This window comes from Elephantulus edwardii, unplaced genomic scaffold (assembly GCF_000299155.1).
Source record: "Elephantulus edwardii isolate Elephantulus edwardi_28Jun2011 unplaced genomic scaffold, EleEdw1.0 scaffold00055, whole genome shotgun sequence".
NCBI lineage: Eukaryota > Metazoa > Chordata > Mammalia > Macroscelidea > Macroscelididae > Elephantulus > Elephantulus edwardii.
The window spans coordinates 5,931,706-5,952,069 of NW_006399805.1; the positions used below are offsets into that span (position 1 = coordinate 5,931,706).

Consider the following 20,364-nt stretch of genomic DNA (forward strand, 5'->3'; position numbering starts at 1 on the left):
ATGAATGAATGGAAATCCAAAATGTCTGTAAATGTTCATTAAAATAAAAAATTTTCTTTTTTTAAAAAAAGAGCACTCCCAAACGGCTAACAGCCTCTGAAAATCCCCTGGAAGGTCACCTATGAGTTGCTTCCAACTCAACAGTACACAACAAGAAGTATCAAAAGGAGTAACTTGGAGGGGGGAAAAAGTTTTAACTTTGAAGACTTCAACAATTTAATACAAGAATATGTTTTTGAAGAAATATACTGGCAAGAATTCATGTAGTAGTTACTATGTGTGTCTGAAAAACAGCTCCTGTATTACTTTGATGTTAAATAAACATATAACTGTATTTAAGACTCACACATTAGAATATCACTAAATTTAGTCTCAGAATTAAAAAAGATCATTATGTCTAAAGTAATAACCACTATTTCCTTTAAATAAAATTATTTGTATATAAGCCTTGTCAAATTAAAAACAGAACAAAGATCCTACAACATCAAACTTAAAGAACATGTAGGATAGAATACAATCTCAAAAGTAGTATTTTTATCAATCATATCATTTTAGACCATAACCAAATGCAACCCAAGACAAAAGATCACAGTATCAGTAAAAGACGCAGTAACTAGACCTAGAAGTCGTTTAAGCACTGGCATAATAAAGGGCTGCTTGAAACCAAGCAGGTTAAGATTCAGAATGTGGGAAACCCTCCCTACTCATACTGATGAGCCTCTCGGGATTCCCAGCACTGGCTCTGTGTCACAAACACAGAATGCTTTGGGAGTGTCCAGTCTCCCTTTAACGGCACGCATTCCTCATTATCTTCTCAAGGGAAGACTCTGCTAAGGCGACAAGAGCCTTTTACACCTAACATTCTCTGGTCTCCGTTCTAACAAGGACATTCTTTGAGCTCTGGGCAGGCTGCAAAATCACTGTAAAAAGGGAAGCCAGTAAGGGTTTGTCTGAAATGTCAGCAGGGAGAGCGGGCACACAATGAACCCTGAAACGTAGGAATCAGAACTCTAGAAGACTTCCTACAGAGCTTCAACAGCTCTGCCTGAAAAAGACAAGCTGGCAGACCTAGTTCGAAGGAGCCTGCTGCAAAGACGTGGAATGCGGAGGGCACGCTGACAGAGGCGCGCGGGTCTGACTGTGCGCAATCTGTACTTACGGGTCGTACCTCTGCAGTGGAGTTACTTTGTTCTTATTCTTGTCAACTGAACCCGTAGACAGCTGAAGAAAATTGGGATTTAATTTATATAATTCTTGAAGTAGCTTCTGTTCATATTCTTGATGTTTACCCGCCTAATAAAAGAAGAAATCAAAACTGCAGTGGGATTCACAACATAGTGGGTCTAAAACACCGACCTACTTTCTGAATGAGTAAAGGAATCCTACATAAAATGCACAGTTTTCCCATGGCTTCACGGAAACCTGTGAAGGTGACAGCACAAAATTTCTAGTCCAATGAAAGGTTTTAACAGAACTACATGATGCATATTCCATGAATTAATTGAACACATTTCATCAACTGGGAAAAAATGTCTATTATATAGAATTAAGCATATGAGAATACTTTTGACTAGCTCAAAAAATTAGCTGGTCCGTTTTAAATTCACTTCCACATCTTTCATAAAATTGTGTCTTTTTAAATAGACATTACTCAATTACCGAAGATTACCAAAACCAATCTTTTTTAGAAATTAACAGTTAAATTAGACACAGATGAAGAGTTTTCCTATGCATTTCTCATTTTTCTGGCACTAAATAAAAAAAAATCCCAGCAATTTGTTTTTACTCTCCCCTTTCCTGTATTGTTACCAAGAGTACAATTTAAAAAAAAGAATGCGTTTGATGTTAAAAGTTAGACTCAAACCCAACTGCCCACTGCCAGCAAGCTGTTTCTGACTCCTGGTCACACCGCACTGAGTTTCTGAGGCTGTGACTCTTCCTCTCTCATCTTTCTCCTGCAGAGTGGCTGCATTCAAGACCCCATTATACCACCAGAGTTCCTTAAACTTCAGACCAGAGCTCAGCAATTGACTGCCTCCAGTCTATGAAGAAGTACAGCCAGAATGGTCTTCAGAAAGAAGACTGGTGAGACTTTGCCTCCCATACTTTAGACGTGCTATCAGAAGGCCAGTGCCCACTGAAGGACATTATGCTTAAAATAGCATAGTGTCAACGAAAGAGGGAGATCTTCAATGAGATGAACCGACACAGTGACTTCAGCAAAAGGCTTAAGCGCAGCAGAGACTGAGGAGGGGACAGGATGGGGTGGGGTTCCCTTTTGTTGACAGAGCCGATTCCTATGGCACCCAATACCATCACTCAAGTCCAGGCAGACACTAGCCTCTGTAAATGAAGCACTTGTTCACTTACTATGCAGCTTTTGTGGGACAACAGCAGTATTGTGACAGAGACTGTGGGGGCCAGAGACTGAGGGGGCCACAAAGCCTAAAATATTTACTAACTGGCCCTTTATAGAAACAATGAGCCATCCTCTAGTCTAAGTGTAGTGAGACAATGCTGTATGTCCTGCGTTAAGTGGCTGGACGTAAAGGGGCGATGTCATACACAATATGGGTCAGTATCAACAAAGACTGGCAGTGGACACTAGTCACACACAGAGAGAAATCAAAACGAATCTACTTTGTGTTTAAAAAGCAGCTCTGAATAACCTTTTGCTGGCTGCTTGTCTATCATGACTAGAACAACAGAATGATTACAAATTTTTACTTACCTTTCGGGGTGCTAATTCATGTACAAAGTAGGGTCTAAACATACGCTATGGAAACCAAAACAGAACAGAAGGGAAGTCAAACCCGAAAAGCGGCAAGGGCAGGGGCACGTAGGTGGAGCAGAGCTGTGGCGGCTCCTGCACGGTGCCGCATTCCCTGTTCCGAGGGCCCTGCCCGAATCACTGAGACCTGACAGCAAGGCTTAGGACATAAAACGGTGAGCGATGCAGTAACTAGAAAAGCTCTTCTGGTTTCTGGTATGATAAAATTTAGTCAAATTTCCTTTCTACACTAAGAAAATATTTTAACAAAGAAAATTCCTTTTCAACGTGATTTAAACTCAGATTAAAAAGCCAGATGAATTCAGAACAACACTATGAAATTAATTTAAATTAGTAAAGGAAAAAAAATAGATGTGAAATTTACATCTTTAAAACATAAAAAGCTTTGATAATTAATTCTTTCTACATGCTACAGTTCATGAGGTATTATGCTTTTACTAGCCATGAAAAGTTGAAACTGTAACACAAATGATTCTACAGGGGCTGTTCACAAGAGACAGGTTAAATCCCATTACAAATAAATTACAAGGGACTGTCCATCCAATTTTCCCCTACTGCTCAATAATGCATAAAATGAGATCAACTGGGCTTTGGAAATCTCTTGATAGGAATTTTCACTGTAATAGTGCTAACAGTGCTGATGAGTAGAATATATGGTCAAAACTCAGTGTGAAATCTGGATTTCACTTAACCAAAAAAGATCAACAAACATTAACTGAATAAGTAAGATCAGTTAAGTCTTCTGTCCTATTAAATATCACAAGGACCTAATTTTAACACTGCTTCTAGGTCACTGTCAAGAAACTCCAATGTATTTATTATAAAGGGATTTAATCTGTTGTAACTCCTAGTCAAAAAAAGTCAAGTTTCCTTTTATTTCACACACTGCTCTTCTAAAAGGAACCCTGAAGATGTTCTTGGGGTTGGCCTGGAGAATGAAAGGTAGCAATGAATGCCCCCCACCTTCCAATGAGAAGTATTCCTGCACAAGTCCACAGCAACAATCGGAAGTCCTCATCTACAACAGGGAAGGGCAGCATTGTGCTTTGGTATAGTCCGCATTTAAAATGCCGTGCGGCCAACATTTTTACTTGTAAAGGCATGTTTATACTACAAATCGAAAGGAGACAGGAGAAGAGGAAATGTAAAAAAGAACATAGGATATTAAGCCTTTCATTCACTTTTACAGGACAGTGACTGAGAGGACACTCTCATGGGGAGAAGGGGCTTGTAAAACATTAGCTTATCACCATGAATGGGTATGATAGTCTTTCCCAACATGCTCTATGAAGAGAAGAGATTAGGCAAAAACCCAACTAACTCATTGAAGTCTTCCTCTCAGCTTTAATTCTGCTGACATTTCTATTAAAGGAGCACTTCCCAAAGTGTCTCCCTGGTCTGCACACTCCGGCTGTGCTGCCATCACACATCCCCCCACCCCGAGGTGTGTGCAGGCACACGGATATACGTCGGTCAAGAAGGACTGAAAGGAAACCTACAGCAGAGACACCTGTTCATCACCACTGGATCGCGAACTCTCAAATTCAGTTGACCACAGGCTCCTGTTTGTTATAACAATACCTTGTAGAACTGACATCCCATCAATACTTTGTTTGAAAACATTATTTTAATAGCAAAGGTTTTTTTTCAAAGATCTTTTTTTCAGCTCTGGTAACTTTAACTTATTAATAAAATAAAGAGTACTCCCTTTTCCATAAAGTTGAGAATTCACATTACTTTACTACCTGCATTTCCTCTTTTGTGAAGCTGGCCGCCTCGTCCCCCAGTTCATGTAGATACATGCAATCGGGCTTGGGGCACTGCATATTCTTTAAGAAGTAACTGCAGTATTTTGTTGTCCCTAGAGATGCCTGCAGGAAGAGGGAGGGGAGACAGGGCTTGAAAACGTGAGCTGACACACAAGCAGAATTTCCCCGGTCAAGGATTTTTCTTCCCTGAAAACAAGGCTCAGGCATAAAACAGCAAGATGGCTGTGACTGTGAGAAAGCGGAACGACTACTGGGAGGAAGTCAGGGATGAAGCTCATCTGGGAAACACCTCAGTCTACGGTTTCTAGAACCTGAGCACCCAGGAGAGACGACTGACCAAATCTGCCTGTGCTGTAGGGGTTCGGGCACACCAGGGGCAAAATCCCTTTTCCTAATGATGTCTGTTTTCCTCTAATTGCATAAAGCATAGCCTGGTGGGATCCTTCCTTCAAACCTGAGCCAATGAGGGTTCAATAATTATAGGACAATGACTCAGAACCACTATCTATTTTTGATGAGAAGAATAATCAGGGTTCCATTTTTACAAAAGAAAAAAATGTATATTGGTATGGGAACCAAAGCCTCAATCTTCAAATACACAAACATAATAAGGCTCTCCTCTACTTACTGTCTTACCTCCCTCCCCCTGAAAAAACCTGTATGGGTCGTGTTACCTTAAGTGTCCTGCCATCTACCACCACATTGTTGACACACTGTATGGCTCTGAGAGCGTCTTCTGACCGGATGTAGGTTACATAAGCACTGGCACTTGGCCCCTAAAGTGAAAACATTCCATCCCACTGTTAGTAGTTTCAAATTACACAAATACTAAAAAAAAAAAAAAAAAAAAAAAATTAAAAAATCTCTTGCAAGCTGCCTAGGGAATTCCAAAGGCCTTTACTATCATTAATAATAACTATTAGATGTAATAACATTTTTTTATTCAACAATATACAACAATTCCTTTTATAAAATCATGCCAAATGAACTGTTACCTGATTTTAAAATACATGAATAAAATATCATCTTTGGATTGGCATTTCTTATTTTTAAATGCAATCTGACAGGCTTGTCAAGATTATTTTAACCCAACAAAATACCTCTGAAATGTATATTTTTAAAAAATCGGATTTCAAGACACTGTCAAATTATGTTCTCCAAAAAATAAATGCACTCAGTAGGAACATTTATCTGCTAATATTAGTATAGCAACGATGTTCCACTAAGTTTTCAAGATCTGAAACTATCACTGATTAGAATTCACTAATTAATAGATTATTTGATAAAGATTCGGCTCTCCTCTTCTTCCCAGCATGAAATCTCTGTATTGTATTACTCGTATTACTCTTTTCCCCTCTTAATTTAAAACTATCAATTTAAGAGTTACTGAGCACCAAACATTCCCATCCCACCAGTAGAAGGCCAAGGTCCTCAACCCTCAGACTTTCTAAACACAGAAAGCAAGTTCTTCTGACCAGGCCAGGTCAAGCCTGGACTGTAGGGAGAAAAGGCAAAATTCCCTATAATCAGTTACCTGTGAGCCTGCATATGATGTGCTATTATTGATGACAACTTTATGTATTTTACCAAACTTCCCAAAATATTCTGGTCGTTTCAATACCTATAAAAAAAGAAAAAAGGTATAAATTGTTCCCATTTTTTATCAATGTTATCTATATAATAGAGACATTCACTATCCCTCTTCAGTGAAAGGAAGATAGTTCTTTAAAAGTTTTTGGGTGTTTGGTTTCTTTTTTTTTTTTTTTTTCTGACAGGGCACTCATTTAATGAGTTCATCATCTCACCAATAATTCACGAGTTCTTTTTTTTTTTTTTACAGAATTGGTAAGCCTGTTTGGTTTCTTTTTAACATTTTCAAATAATTTTGACTAATTCCTAATTACAGTTAGTGGGGCTACGCTACAGGAAGTTGTCAACAGAGTCCATATGGTCCTTCTTGATGGCCCAGGAAAGAGGAGTCCAATCATCTGTGTGCTGGGATCTGCCCCATCATCTACAGGCCTCTGCCTGCACCCTCTGCTCTTCCCTCCAAGCGCAAACCAGGCCCGACCCTGCTGAGCTTCCGAGATGAGGCACGCTCAGGGCGCTAAGGCCATACACTGCCTGCACCATGCTCTTAAACAGCCACCAGATCCAAGCTTCCTAACAGTATGCCAATCGATACGTGACCTCTGTAAGAAGGTAATTCTCAAACAACAAAAGAAATTCTATTATTAAAGACACGTCTGAGAAATCAAGGACATGTTCTTCCTCATAAATGTACTGCATAAAATATTTAAGGAGTTCTGCTGGCCTAGTGGCAAGAAGCTCAGCTACAATACCAAAGGCATGCTGTTTGAGCCCCACCAACTGCTCCATGGAAGAAGGCTGGGCAGTCTCTTCCTATGTGATTAACTAACTGCCTATGAAAACCTGTCAGAGGGTCAGCTATGGGTTGGTTCTAACTCGATGGTATACAACAACAACAATATACAATGTTCAGTGTATGTCAAAATCGTTTTATAAATACAATGCGTGTGTCTCTGTTTTACTATTGTTGTTAGATGCTGTCAACTCCAACTCACAGGGTCCCCACACGGCAGAAATGCTGCCCGCCCCCTGCTCTGGCTGACGTCAACTCACTGCTGTCTGCCCTCACTACTGCAGACACTATGTCTCCCATCTCTTTGAGGGCCATTTTCTTTTTTGCTAATCTTCAACATAACTGAGCATGATGTCCTTCTCCAAGGACTAGTCTCTCCTGATAATATGCTCAAAGCCTTGTTATCTTCAATTCTAAGGTGTTTTCTGGCTGTACTTCTTCCAAGAAGTCCAAGGTATAGTCATCAACTATCACCAACACTATTATTTAAATGCATCAATTTCACTTTGTTGTTGCTGTGTTCTGTAGAGTTGGAGCTGACTCACAGCTGATTCCCCGTCAAGTCTTCAGAGGTAGTAAGTCGCATGGGAGAAAATGCCTATTGCTCTCCCACAGAGCAGCTGGTGGATTCGAACCATGTACCTTTGTGTTGATAGAGCAATTCCTTACTACTTAACCTCCAGAATTCCTCTTGGGCTCTCCTTATTCACTGGCCAGCTCTCACACACATAAGAATAGATTGAAAATATCATGCTCTGGCTCAGGCATAGCTCACCATAGTTCTCGAGAGCACATTTAAATTTTAACTTCCAAAAAGTTCTTTGCAACATACTTTCCCAATGTAATACATATGATGCTACAGTCCGTTATAATGGATTAGAGGTGAGATGAGAGATTCCAAATACATCCTAGAGAATAATTTTCCACCTAAATCCCCTCAGAATTATAAGAGCAAGAGGAGCTAAGGCAGGGGACCGGTAGGTTGTTCAGAGCCAAGTCTTAGGTTTGAGGATTTGAAGAAACAAGGGTCTGGAAATGTACTTAATACGCCCACTGATTTACCAACTCAGCCAAGACGCATCCCAGCCAACATGGCTGCTGGTCACAGGCTGCCTTTTTATCAGCTGTCCTCCTAACCTGTGTGAGCTTAAGGAACAAGTTCTTAGCAGAGCATTCATGTGCCCGAGGCAGTTTTTGGATCTTAAGTTTGTTAGTTTTGGAAATCTGCAGGAATTTATACTGTGGTGGGAGAAAAATGAGGTAGACTCTTCCCAAAAGATTCTCAGGACACTCTAGAAGGTGCTTCTCCTCTGTTTCACAGGGTCACTGTGAGCTGAAACGGCCTCCCTGCAGTAGGTCCTGGCTCTCTGGTTTTACTGGGGAGACTGTCAAGGTGACAGGGAGGCTGGAAAGCTAGATGGTGCAATGCCCACGCTGGCCCTGCACAACAAACAGCATCTCACTGCTCTACAGTACTAGAGAGGAAATACAAGGACAGGGAGTTTATGTCGGGGGTTGGGGGGAGACACTTACAGAAGGAGGGTGAGTATGGCTGTGCAACTCTAAGAATGAATCAACATCACAGAACTGTGTGTGTAAGAACTGGTGAGCTGGTATATGTCCATCTGTGCATATTCTCAACAACAAAGAAAACAACTACAATATTTTAAAGCAGAAAGTGTCGGACAGAGCTGAAGACTACAGCCTGACAAAAATAATTTCTGGCTAACATTTGAGTGTAGCACCTTAACAGATAAGCTTTGAATATACCTACATGTCAGTATCATATGTGTCAATGATACCATGTGACTACTCTCAGTAGTCCTATTTCTTCCAAGTGTAAATCTGACCACTTGTTCCCTGTTTTGAAGAACATTCCACAGCTTCCCACTGCTTGCAGGAGACAGTACACGCTCTTCGCCGGGTCAGAACGCCTTTCATGCCCTGCTCCCAGTGACCCTGCCAGCTCATCTCACTGTTGGCAGGCACTCTAATCTCCCAGTCACACAAACCAGGGCAATTCTTTCTCCTCCAGAAGCATTAACATATTTCTTGTGCCAAAGCCCATTCCTCTCCCAGGAGCAGAATGCACGGCTGTCCCCCGGCCAGGTGCTACCCGCTTTGCCCCAGAACACGCTACACTTCTTATTCTGTACTTCACATGTGGAAAGCAGTCTGGACCATCTTGTCCACTATGCTATGCTTAAGCTTTCACAAAGTATCTGCACGGCGCCCTGCAGGTACTCAACAAATGTTCATTAAAAGAATAAACTGTCTTAAAATTGGACAAAAAGTTACGTAAATATAGAGCCCAGGTGGGTCCCAGAACCTTACCAAATGGCAGTGATGGAATGGAAACGGGCTGAAACCAATTTAGACTTTTCATATTGAGTTGAACAGTGGATTCTACCTATCAATCAGTAAAACTGCAATTCTGGTGGTTGTATAACCAAGGGGTGTAGAGGGTAGGCAGAGGCCCTGCACATCAGCACCTTACCTGTTCTCTCAGAGCCGGGCACTGGCCCTGCAGTCAGGCCAGTTATGGTTAGGACGCTGTGTGGACGAGACAGAATTCTCAATATCCACAGTCGATCAGAACAGCTACAACGGCTGCTGTGTGTTCTTTAGAAACACAGTCAAGTGTTCATGACCACCAATAAGGAAAGTAAAATTCTGGTGCTCAGATGGAGACAGAGGGGCAGGGAAGAATGAGAACCTAGAAGTTCTAGGACCTGGAAGGTCTGGTTCCGGCTGTTCTAGGAAATGGCCGTATGTTCAGATAAGTTGCTTCATTTCCTTATGCCTCAGCTCTTCATTCGTAAAATCAAATGACTCTGCTTTAAAGTCCTTCAGTTCTTCCAACAAGCTGTCTCTCTCCCTGACCATCACACATCCCTGGAACATTCTTGTCCTTACTTGCTACCCAGATAACCCACACCCATTCTCCAAGCCTCACCTTAATCATGCTTTTCTCGGAGGCTTTTCCAAGATGTCCTATGAACCCCTTTCTATAATGTGCACCACATAATTGTAACTCCTTCATTCTGACAACCCCACTAATCTGTAAACTCTTCAACTCCTTAAAGACCTGACACATGGGACTTATAATGAACTAAAAAATTTGCTGGAACCATGAACTAGGTCTCCACAAAGAAAAAATTTTAGGACTTAGGAAATCATCATCATGCTTTAAAGTAAGCATTATTTCTAATTAATATACTTCTAAGACAGTTTGTAGCTAATGTTAGATGGATCTTGGCTGAAAGCAGGGAGTATCAGAGAAATGTCTGTTTCATTACTATGCAAAGGTGTTTGACTGTGTGGATCACAACCAACTCTGAAAGGAATGGGAATCTCAGACCACTTGATCATGCTAATACAAAACCTATACTTGGACCAGGAGGCAGTCATCAGAACAGAGCAAGGAAACACTGCATGGTTCAAAACTGGGAAGGATGTATGCCAGGGATGTGTCCTACCTCCATAAATTTTCAATCTATATGCAGAATAGATTATCCGAGAGGCTGGGCTGTATGAGGAGAAATGTGGCATCAGGATTGGAAAAAGATTCATCAACAATCTGCGTCATGCAGATGACACAACCGTGCTTGTTGAAACTGATGGCCTGAAGCTCTTGTTGAGTAAAGTCTGGGACTGTAGCCTTCAGTACGGATTGAGGCTCACTATCAAGAAAACAAAAATTCTCACCACTGGGCCAACTGGCAGCATCATGATGGATAGTGAAGACACTGAGATTGTTCACAGCTTTAGTTTGCTTGGCTCCACAGTCAACACTCTTGGCACCAGCAGTCAAGAAATTAAAAGACGTACTGTGATGGGAAAGTCTGCAGTTAGAAACCTCTCTAAAGTACTGAAGAGCGACAATGTCAGTCCGGAGACAAAGATGTGCCTGATACAGGCCACGGTCTTTGCAATCACTTGCTATGCATCAGAGACCTGTACAATGACCAGGAAGGATAGAAGGAGAACTGATGCCTTTGAGCTGTAGTTTTGGAGAAGAGTACTGAATATACCATGCACTGCTAAGAGAACAAACAGATTCATCCTAGAGAGGGTGAAGCCAGGCTGCTCCTTAGAAACAAGGATTCTGAAGCTTCATCTGACATAATTTGGACATGTTGCAAGGAGGGACTAGTCCTTGGAGAAGGCCGGCATGCCTGGGAGGGTGGAAGGGACAGTGCAGGAGAGGAAGACCCTCGATGAGATGGATTCATTCAGTGGCTGGGGTAATGGGAGTAGGTGTGGCAGAGACAGTAAGATTGGACCAGGACAGAACAGGGTTTAGGCTGTTGTACACAGGGTTGCTATGAGTTGCAGGCGACTCAACAGCACATAACAAGAAGACAGTTTTCTTCCCAGCAAATTAGTGAATATATTTGACACTCTTAGTAGGAAGCTTTCTGGGGTACAACTATAATTTTAAAAATAAACATTTATTCTTCCTAAATACTCCTGTTTTGTTCATCAGGATTCAGTATGTATGAAGATGTTCATCATTCAGCAATAAATCTGTAGAGATTAGCATTGACGTGGAAGCTACACTTCTGTTTCCACTGTCACTGCCTTTATTCTGACTTGCTGCGGCTGTGTAGAACAGGCAAGACGTCCCACACAGGATCTCAAAGATGTGATCTTTACAGAAACAAATGGCAAAATTTCCTCCCATGGAGTGGCTGATGAGTTCAAAGTGCCCGCTAACATCAGAGTCAAGACATGGAATAATCTCATCCAGCTTTCTGATGCCACGCTACAGGCGTCCAAAAATACCCCAGCTGACCAGAACTGGGATGTATTAACAAACAGGCACATCCTGTCCAAGAGTTCTCAGAGAGAAAAGCAGGCTCTAACGGGGGGAAACTGCTAAACACTGTGGTCAGTTCCGACTCTCTGTGACCCTGAGCACAACAGAGGACAGCACTGTCTCCTCCTGCACCGTCCTCACAATCGTTAAGTCTGAACCCACTGTCACTGCTGTTATGTCGCTGAGTTGAAACGGACTCACAGCTGACCCTCCAGTGGGTTTTCAGAGAGGGTAAATCCCATGACAGGAGCTTGCCCATCTTTCTCCCACAGAGTAGATGATGGATTCAAACAATGTGCCTTTGGGTTGGCATCACAGCTCTTTCTCACTTAGCCAACAGAGGTCCATCTCATTGAGGATCTTCCTCTCTTTTAATGGCCTTAAGTATTCCTAAGTTTGATGGTTAAGGTTGTGCATCAACTTGATTACCTGAGTCTCTGGTTTGGCTGTGGTAATGTGGTCTTTCCCTTGATGAGGTCTGTTGTGGTGCAATTCTTCCCTTCCTGAGATTTGCTACAAGAGGCCAAACAGTTGAGAGGAAGTTTCACCCAGTGTATGACCTGCTAGTTGTTTTTGTTACATGCTGTTGAGTAGACTGAGTCTCAGCAACCCTAAGAACAAAGGAGTTACCTTGGGCCTAGCTTGTGCCATCCTCACCATTCCCGATACCCTTGAGCCCACTGTTGCAGTTCCGTGTCAATCCATCGTGTTGAGGGTCTTCCTGTCCTACGTCGATCTTTTACCTTTGCAAGCATGATATCCCTCGCCAAGGACTGGACCCTCCTAACAGTACTCCCAAAGTCTGTGAGATGAAGTAGTCCAGCATATGGCCACTGCTCTTCTTCTACACCATGATTCAAATCCATCAATTCTCTGGTGTTCCTTACTCACTGTCCAGCATATAATGTGTGTGAGGTGACTGAAAACATCAAAGGCTAAGTAAGGTGCACCTTAGACCTCAAGGTGGCATCTTTCAACACATTAGGGTGATCTTTTGCAGTATATCTGTTCAATGCAATGTATCACTTGATTTCCTGACTGCTGTTTCCAAAGGCATTGATTGTGAATCCAAGTAAAATGAAACCCTTGACAACTTCAGTATTTTATCCATTTAATATGATGTTGCTTACTGGCCCAATTATAAGGGCTTTTGCTTTCTTTATGTTAAAGTGCAATCAACACTGAAGTTGCAAGCTTTGATCTTCAGCAGTAGTGTTTCAAGTCCTCTCCATTTTCAGCAAAGCTGTAACACGCGAAGGATACAACCTTTCAAGAGCTGATGATGAAGAAAAACTGTAACACTCAGTGGATTACACCTTAACATAAAACAAGTCTTCCCACCCGGGCAAGTAAATAGTATTAGTAAAATGAAAAACAACCAGAAACCAAGAACTCCTTGCTGCTGAGTTCATCCTGACTCATGGTGACCCCCATCGGTGGGGTTTTCACGCCATCGGTGGGGTTTTCACGATGGCCTCTCCTTTCCCTGTGGAGCAGTGGGGGGATTCAAAGAGCTCAGACTGCAGTTAGCAGCCGCACAACCTCACATATTATGCTACTGGGGCTCCTCTTAATAGGACCGTTGTTGTGTGCCTTCCAGTCAGAACTGACCCACAGCCGGCCCTCCAGTGGGTTTTCAGAGACAATAATCACATGAGAAGGAATTGCCCATCCTTCTGGATTCGAATCACATGTTTGGGATAGCAGTGCAGCTAGAGGCAGATAGATAAATAAAAAAACAATGTCAGAGAGGCGAGACACATGCTCTGATTAGAAAAAAAGGCAGGTTGGCAGATGAAGACAGAAGAACTGATCCTAAGCCACCGTGATGTTCCAGGAAGCGGTCAAACATGGAGACTCTGACTCTGTGGGGAGTAGCACTAGCTCAAGAAATAGAAAGGTAGCTGCTCTGGGCCCGAGTCACAGGCCCCAAATGAGCTCTCTCCTTTTTCTAGACAGTCTCTTCCTATCTGGACCCTAGACTCAGCCTTGGTTTTGGTCTCTTGAATGAGGCCCTCTACAGCCAGTTCCAGGCCTGGACCTCAGTGACTCCTGTGCTGTCATTCATACACGGCCCTTCACAGATCCTGGGTAAAGTCTTTCCGAGTTTCCCTCGGCTGACTTTGAAGTCCCTCAGAGCCTCAACACATAGTAGATGCATCACATCACCATCAAAAAGCATTATTCTCTTTAATTAATTTTCACATAATAATACTTCAGACTCTTTAAAGTTTCTCTTCTTAAGACCTTTGGCCCATCCAGCCAACCCTCACGTGTCCCACCTTCCTAAGCATATTCATTTCACCCTGGAGAAGGTTCCTTCAGACCGCCCACAGGAGCAATTTTAGGAAGATTCATAACATGGTTCCTTCTTTTTGAAGTAAACATTTGGGTCAATCATTTGGTTTCTAGCTACCTTCCTAATAATCTAGTCAACATCACTTTGTAAACAGAAATTGAAATCATATGAGTATCCAAAGGCATCAAGGGAAACATGAGATCAACATTGCTAAGGCTGGCAGAGACTGAAAAGAGGAAGCAAAGGAAAAGGTTACTATCTCCCACCCAAAAACAGAGACCATGGTCATCATTTACCCTCATAAAATTATCCCTCTCTCCACTAAACCAGCTTATGATGAATGAATAAAGAATGATGATATGGTATCGTGGCAGTTCTGAAAAAAACAAGAACTACCTGAAGAAACCGGTAGGACTAGAAAATAGAGGCTATAAAGATTTTTACTGAGTCTTTATTTAAATTTCCATAGAAAAAGGGAGACCAGCAATCACATTTAATCACTAATGACCAAACAGAACTACTGCATTTTCATAGATCATCGGCATTAATGGATCCCGGTCACTACTCAAGTTTACAAATGAAGAACCTGCAGCCAAGAAAGAGGAAAGGTACCTAGCTAACATAAAGATACACAGCTAACCACTGGTCTCTTGGCGATTATTAAAAATTAATTTATTTTCTCCTAAATTATAGTATTTTTCAGAAAACTGCGGTTAAGCAGAACCAACTGTTACTTCCAAGTAGGAGAACAAACAGAAGGAAGGTCAAGCTGAGAGTGAAAACAGAAGATACCTTACCTCCGGGTCTGCAAGGCGCTGAGACAAACCTACAACAAAGACGAGGTTTTTTTGTACAACACGTACACTAGCCAAATGTTTGCGATTTTCTGATATTTTCTGTTTCCTCTCATTCTGTTTCTGCTTTTTCTCGTTCTTTATCCTCTGCAGTTCTTCCTGGGACAGTGGTTTATATACTGCGGGGTCTTCTGGATATGGCTTTAGCACAGAACAAACACACATGTTAGCATCAGGAAAACTAGGAAGATTACCAAATTCTGTATGACAAGGATGCAGGCATTGCTGTCTTTTCTGTCCTTCTGATGAATGTTTTAATTACTTTAAATATTTTCATTTAATAAAAATTAAACGCCAAACCAAATTTTTTTAAAAAAACTTTTCAGACCTCACACAGACTAAGTCCCTATTTGATACAAATAACTAAGTGCTAAACTAATATCCAAAAGGTCGGGAGTTGGGATCCATCCACACACACCACCCCCCGGGGGGGCCTCAGTAGATAGGCCTGGGATCTGGTTCCTGAAAGCCATGTCTCGGAGAAGTTCTACACAGGAAACATAGTAGTGCCAAGAATCAGAATCACCTCAATGGCAACTAACAATTACACCACGGACTGTTTTAACATCTCTCAACATCCTGAAAAACGCTTGTTACTCTGTAATTTAGCTGCATATTCCAAAGCAGATCAAGTCACTTCCATTAAGGAACTCACAGTGACCTTGCACCAAGTTTGCAAGGCTGTCAATCTGTCCTAGGGAAACTGTCCACTGTGTTCCCACAGCTACCACCTAACACTGTATTCACTAAGCGACCAGGGGGTTCTCTCAGCTGAAATGACCTGTACTTTATCTGTATGGGAATTCTAAGCTCCTGAAGACAGATTCTCTCATCTTGGTAGTCCTGACAGTGTCTCAGCACAGTTTGGAGAAAAGGGCACTTCTGAGGTACTAAGTACGAAAGAATCCAAGTTCTGTCATCTCTGCATGTGTTTATGTATTGTAATCAGCATAAACCAAATAAAAAGCTACTAAAAGCTGGAAAACATGGTTACATTGCTTGTTGATTCCCAGTTGAAGAAGGAGACAGATGGGAAAATAATCGACCCTCTGGCTCAGGAACTTGAATTTAGCTTCAACACTTACAAGTCATGTGGTGTTGGATACACTATTTAAATCCAATGTCTCAATATTGTCATAGGTAAAATGAAAAATAATCTCCAAGTTTGGTATAAAAACAAAATAACACTGATTAAACAATTATTATATTGCCTGGCATATATTAATTTGCAATAAATCCTATCAATTGTACTGTTTTATGCCTTGATCTTTTTCTTTCCAATATTATGACACCCTCTGTCAATCCAACTATTAAAGTCTTGGCTGCTGGTGGAGTCAGCGCCTCACCCTTACTGAGACACTGTGGCATAGTCATGTGACCTTTTTGGCTCTGTTTCTTTCATCTGCCAGAAGGAAATGACAGGACTTCACTACAGGGTTATTAGTAGGGATAAGAGATAAAACAGAATCCTGAACACAAGCATTCAATTATTTATTACTACTAATAACTAGTAATATGCATTGTTAATGGTAACTAGTACATGGAATAATTTATGCAATAATATCCAAACTCGCTTATGACAAGATCCCAGAAATGGGAACTACAAGTGGCTGGATGGAAGGCATATCTACCAGAATCCCAACATGGAAGCCAATGGGGAACAATGGGAGCAAGGAATAATCGGGGAGAACGAAACCTCACCGGGCCATTAGCATAACGATGCTCTCATTATTTTTATATTAAGTTAAAAGCAAAACCAAAACCTCTCAAATATGTGACTTTTGCTGTCTGCCTTCAGCATTAGTTTGATGAAGATATTCACTTGATTTTGTTTTTTCCTTAACAGAATGAGAACTACATTACATTTAAGGCACAGCAATATTTTAGACTCAGTTCCTCTTCCGGGAAGCCCTGATGGTGCTGTAGGCTAAGCAATGAGCTGCCCACAAAAAAAGCCCTAAGTTCAAACCCACCAACTGCTCCACAGAAGAATGATGTGGCAGCCTGCTTCTGTGATGATTTATATCCTGAGAAGCCCTACAGGGCACATCTACTCTGTCCTGCTGGGTCACTATGTAAGGAAACTGACGCTGTGGCTCTGGATTTCAATGTTAATAAAGCAACTGAGATAGTTAGATTTCCCTTTACGTTCCTCAACTTCTATCAGTATTACTACAACAAGATCTGATTTCAATAACAAAGGGGAAAAAACCTGTTCTTTCCTTTTTATGTGCACTTTTCAACTTTACTTACTGTTTACTTAAGAAGACTTTGTATTCTTTATAGTCATCCTCACATCAGCGGGCTTGAAATCTAATGGTCCTCAAGGATTTACACGTTCACCCTATACAATCCCTACATTAAAAATCAGAATCAGAGGCTGATTTCTATCTGGCATACAACTTTTGAGTGGCAGGCACAGAATACAGTGATTGATCTGACTTCTGTATGACCTTTGGACTTCCTCCAGGATCCAACCTAAAGTCAGCAGGGCACATTTCAAATCTACTAATCCATTCCTTGGAGGGGTAGTCTGATCCCAATCAGATGAAAACTCAAACTCAGTGCTGTTGAGCTGAATCCAACTGGAGCTTTAAATCTTTATAGGAGCAGACTGCCCATCTTTCTCCCACAGAGTGACTAGGGAAGTCAAATCACTGGCCTCTGTTAGCAACCCAATAACATGTTTCACGTCACATCACTAGGGTTCCTTAAAGAGTAAAGCCTAGAAAACTACACAGAGCAGTTCAATGAGTCAAAATCAATCAACGCTACAGCACCTAACAATACCTGCATGGTACATTTTAGGAACGCAATAGACATCTGCCAAATGAAAATAGGAAATTTACCATGGCTGACTTTCTAAAAAACAACTAGGTTTTCATATTTTAAAAAATAAATGATCATTTCAAAGCATTCTTACATTGGCATTGAAGAAATTAAATGGTTAAATCCTTTTACCGTTAATCCAACCCCTCTATCAATGATGACATCTTCCTCACTCAGAACTTTTCTCAATGTTCCCGCTCAAAATTCTCCTTCTCTTCACTTACCTTCCTGGGTCTGCATCATCTCTTTTTAAAATGGAATCTATCTGCCAGGGTATATTAATCCCATGAAACTACTATGAATTTTAAAGGGACAACTCTAACAAAGGACCTACATATAAAACCAAGTAAGGCACCTCTCCATAAGACCATTTGCACATGGAAAAGCTGTCTTCTACCTTAGGAGTTCTGACTAGCTGCTACTGTCATGTATACTATTATCAAACCATGGTTTTTTTTTCAATTGTCTCATGCATGTGAAAAGCTGGACAATAAACAAGGAAGCCTGAAGAATACCTGATGCTTCTGAATTGTGCAAGCAAAGAATAGTACAGAATATATCATGCACAGCCAAAAGAACAAACCATCTGTCTTGGAAGGTGTGCAGCCAGAATGCTCCAGAGAACACACATCCAGTAATGTGGATGGAGAGACAGATACTGTCTCACATACTCTGGGGGAAGCCCCTCAATGAGCAGGAGTAACACAGTGACTGCAACAACAGGCCTGGGTCCAGCACAGACTCTAACGACAGCACAGGGTTAGGCAGGGTTCTGTTCTGTTGTACACAAGGTCATGATCAGGCAGAGCCAACTCAACAGTACCTAACAAGATCTATTAAACGTATTTGAAAACTGTGCCTTTTTATTAATATTTTCAAACATAGCAAGTGTTCCTTAACTCCCTGCTTCATGTAAAATCCACAGCTATAGACACATACTGGGTCTTACCCTACTTCACAAATACTGCTTTAACTAAACAAACTGAAGGTCTGTGGCAACTTTGTCTTCCACTGTCACTTTCCCAACAGTAAGCCCTTACTTTGTGTCTCTGTATCACATTTGGTAAATCTGGCAATAGAAAACCACTTTCTGTAATAAAACTGCACTTTATTGTGGCTCTCTGGAACCAAACCTACACCATCTTTGAGCTATGTACATACAATGTTTTTAAATTGGCAAAGAAAATAACTAATCTTCTGTTATAAACTTTTGCTTCAAAATTAAGAGCATATCTTGTTAGAGATAGCCTATACGCTCTTCAACAGATTATGAGAAAAGGCAAACTCGAGTCCTGTATCTCAGGCCGTCAAGAGGTACTGATTTAACTTCTGTCGGACTCTTTCTTCTGTGAATAACCAGTGCCAAGCACTAGAAGGGATCGTCATTCAAAAACATTCACTGAGAGCAAAATCCTGATATGATGAGGTAAAGGAAACAAAAGCAGATGTATAGCTGGCGTGCACACACACAAACTGCGAGAGCAGAGAGGGGCAAAAAGAGCTGGACGCCACCAAGTAGTTCAACACTCATAGTACTGACAGTCCCAGCATGGAGCACAGAAAAGTCACCACTCTGAGAATGCAGCACTGGATTACAGTCATCCAAGCTTTTTTCTTGATTAATCCAAGCTTCTTTCTATGGAAATATACTTCCATCAGGTCAAAGCTAAATTTGTTGGAATATAATGGCTCCAAAATGCAAAAGACTCTAATACAAAAAAACTCCACATTTTTTGATAACCACTTAGCTCCTATTCCACAGCTTAAATGAAGTAATAAAACCCTGTATCTTTAACATATTTGTGAAGCTGTAGTTCTGTTGTTAGGAAGGACTCAATTTTTCTGGACCACGTAAGAATGCCAATTTAAATAAACACAAGTAGTCACTATATAGCGATAGTTGTCTTTGCCTTAGCTTGGCTAACAGTTTAAAAAAAAATTCTTCACAGAAGAAAGATGAGCAATCTCAAGATTTACTACGTCTGAAAACTCACTGGAGAATCAGCTATGAGTCAGTTTCTGCTCAGGGTACACAACAACAACAGTGCATTATCCAGAAAGTACTAAGAGTAACAACAACTCAGGGGCCTATGGGGCAGCATTTGCAGCTAACACTAACTTGATAGTGTTCATGTGGCAGTACACTACCACACTACTGAGATGACTTGTAGCTTTTATTGCGATCACTTAGTTTTTTTCCAGATGTATAGTTAATATTTCCAGTTCTAGTCCTTATGTGAGTCATATTCTAGTTCCTGATCAGATGTGCCAAGAGTTTGTCTTTTTCAGCTATTGAAAGACTGATTCTTCTATTGCAATTAAACTAAATTCTGTTTAATCTCCATTTTCCACTATCACACACAATAATTATTCTTTGGTTTCTTAAGATAAAAATAAGTTCACTTAGTTTCATTCTTTCTTGGTGTCAAGGAAAGCACTGAAGACTTTACTTTCCTCTCTAAATACTATGTGGTCCTCATTCCAGAAGTTCTGATGGGGTGTTAGCCTAAAGTTGGCTTTTTTAACCATTATATTACCCCCTTTGGACTCCAGGTACCCTAACTACAGACTTATCGTCTTGCAAATCATCAAAAACGGGGAGATTAGGACAAGAGAG

General features: G+C 41.1%; 1 protein-coding gene across 3 annotated transcripts in view; it reads right to left on the reverse strand.

Annotated features, from left to right (window-relative positions):
• CNOT4 (CCR4-NOT transcription complex, subunit 4) overlaps positions 1–20,364 on the reverse strand; it is a 147,995-nt gene that overhangs the window by 48,924 nt on the left and 78,707 nt on the right. For 2 of the 3 annotated variants that reach the window (XM_006887144.1, XM_006887146.1), the window contains exons 3-7: positions 14,862–15,059; positions 6,095–6,181; positions 5,235–5,336; positions 4,537–4,662; positions 1,169–1,293 (exon numbers count right to left, since the gene is read on the reverse strand). In XM_006887144.1, coding sequence (XP_006887206.1) covers positions 1,169–1,293; positions 4,537–4,662; positions 5,235–5,336; positions 6,095–6,181; positions 14,862–15,059 — 638 coding nt within the window. Of the gene's footprint in view, positions 1–1,159; positions 1,294–4,536; positions 4,663–5,234; positions 5,337–6,094; positions 6,182–14,861; positions 15,060–20,364 lie in introns of all 3 variants that reach the window. The other variant, XM_006887145.1, reaches the window with a different exon arrangement.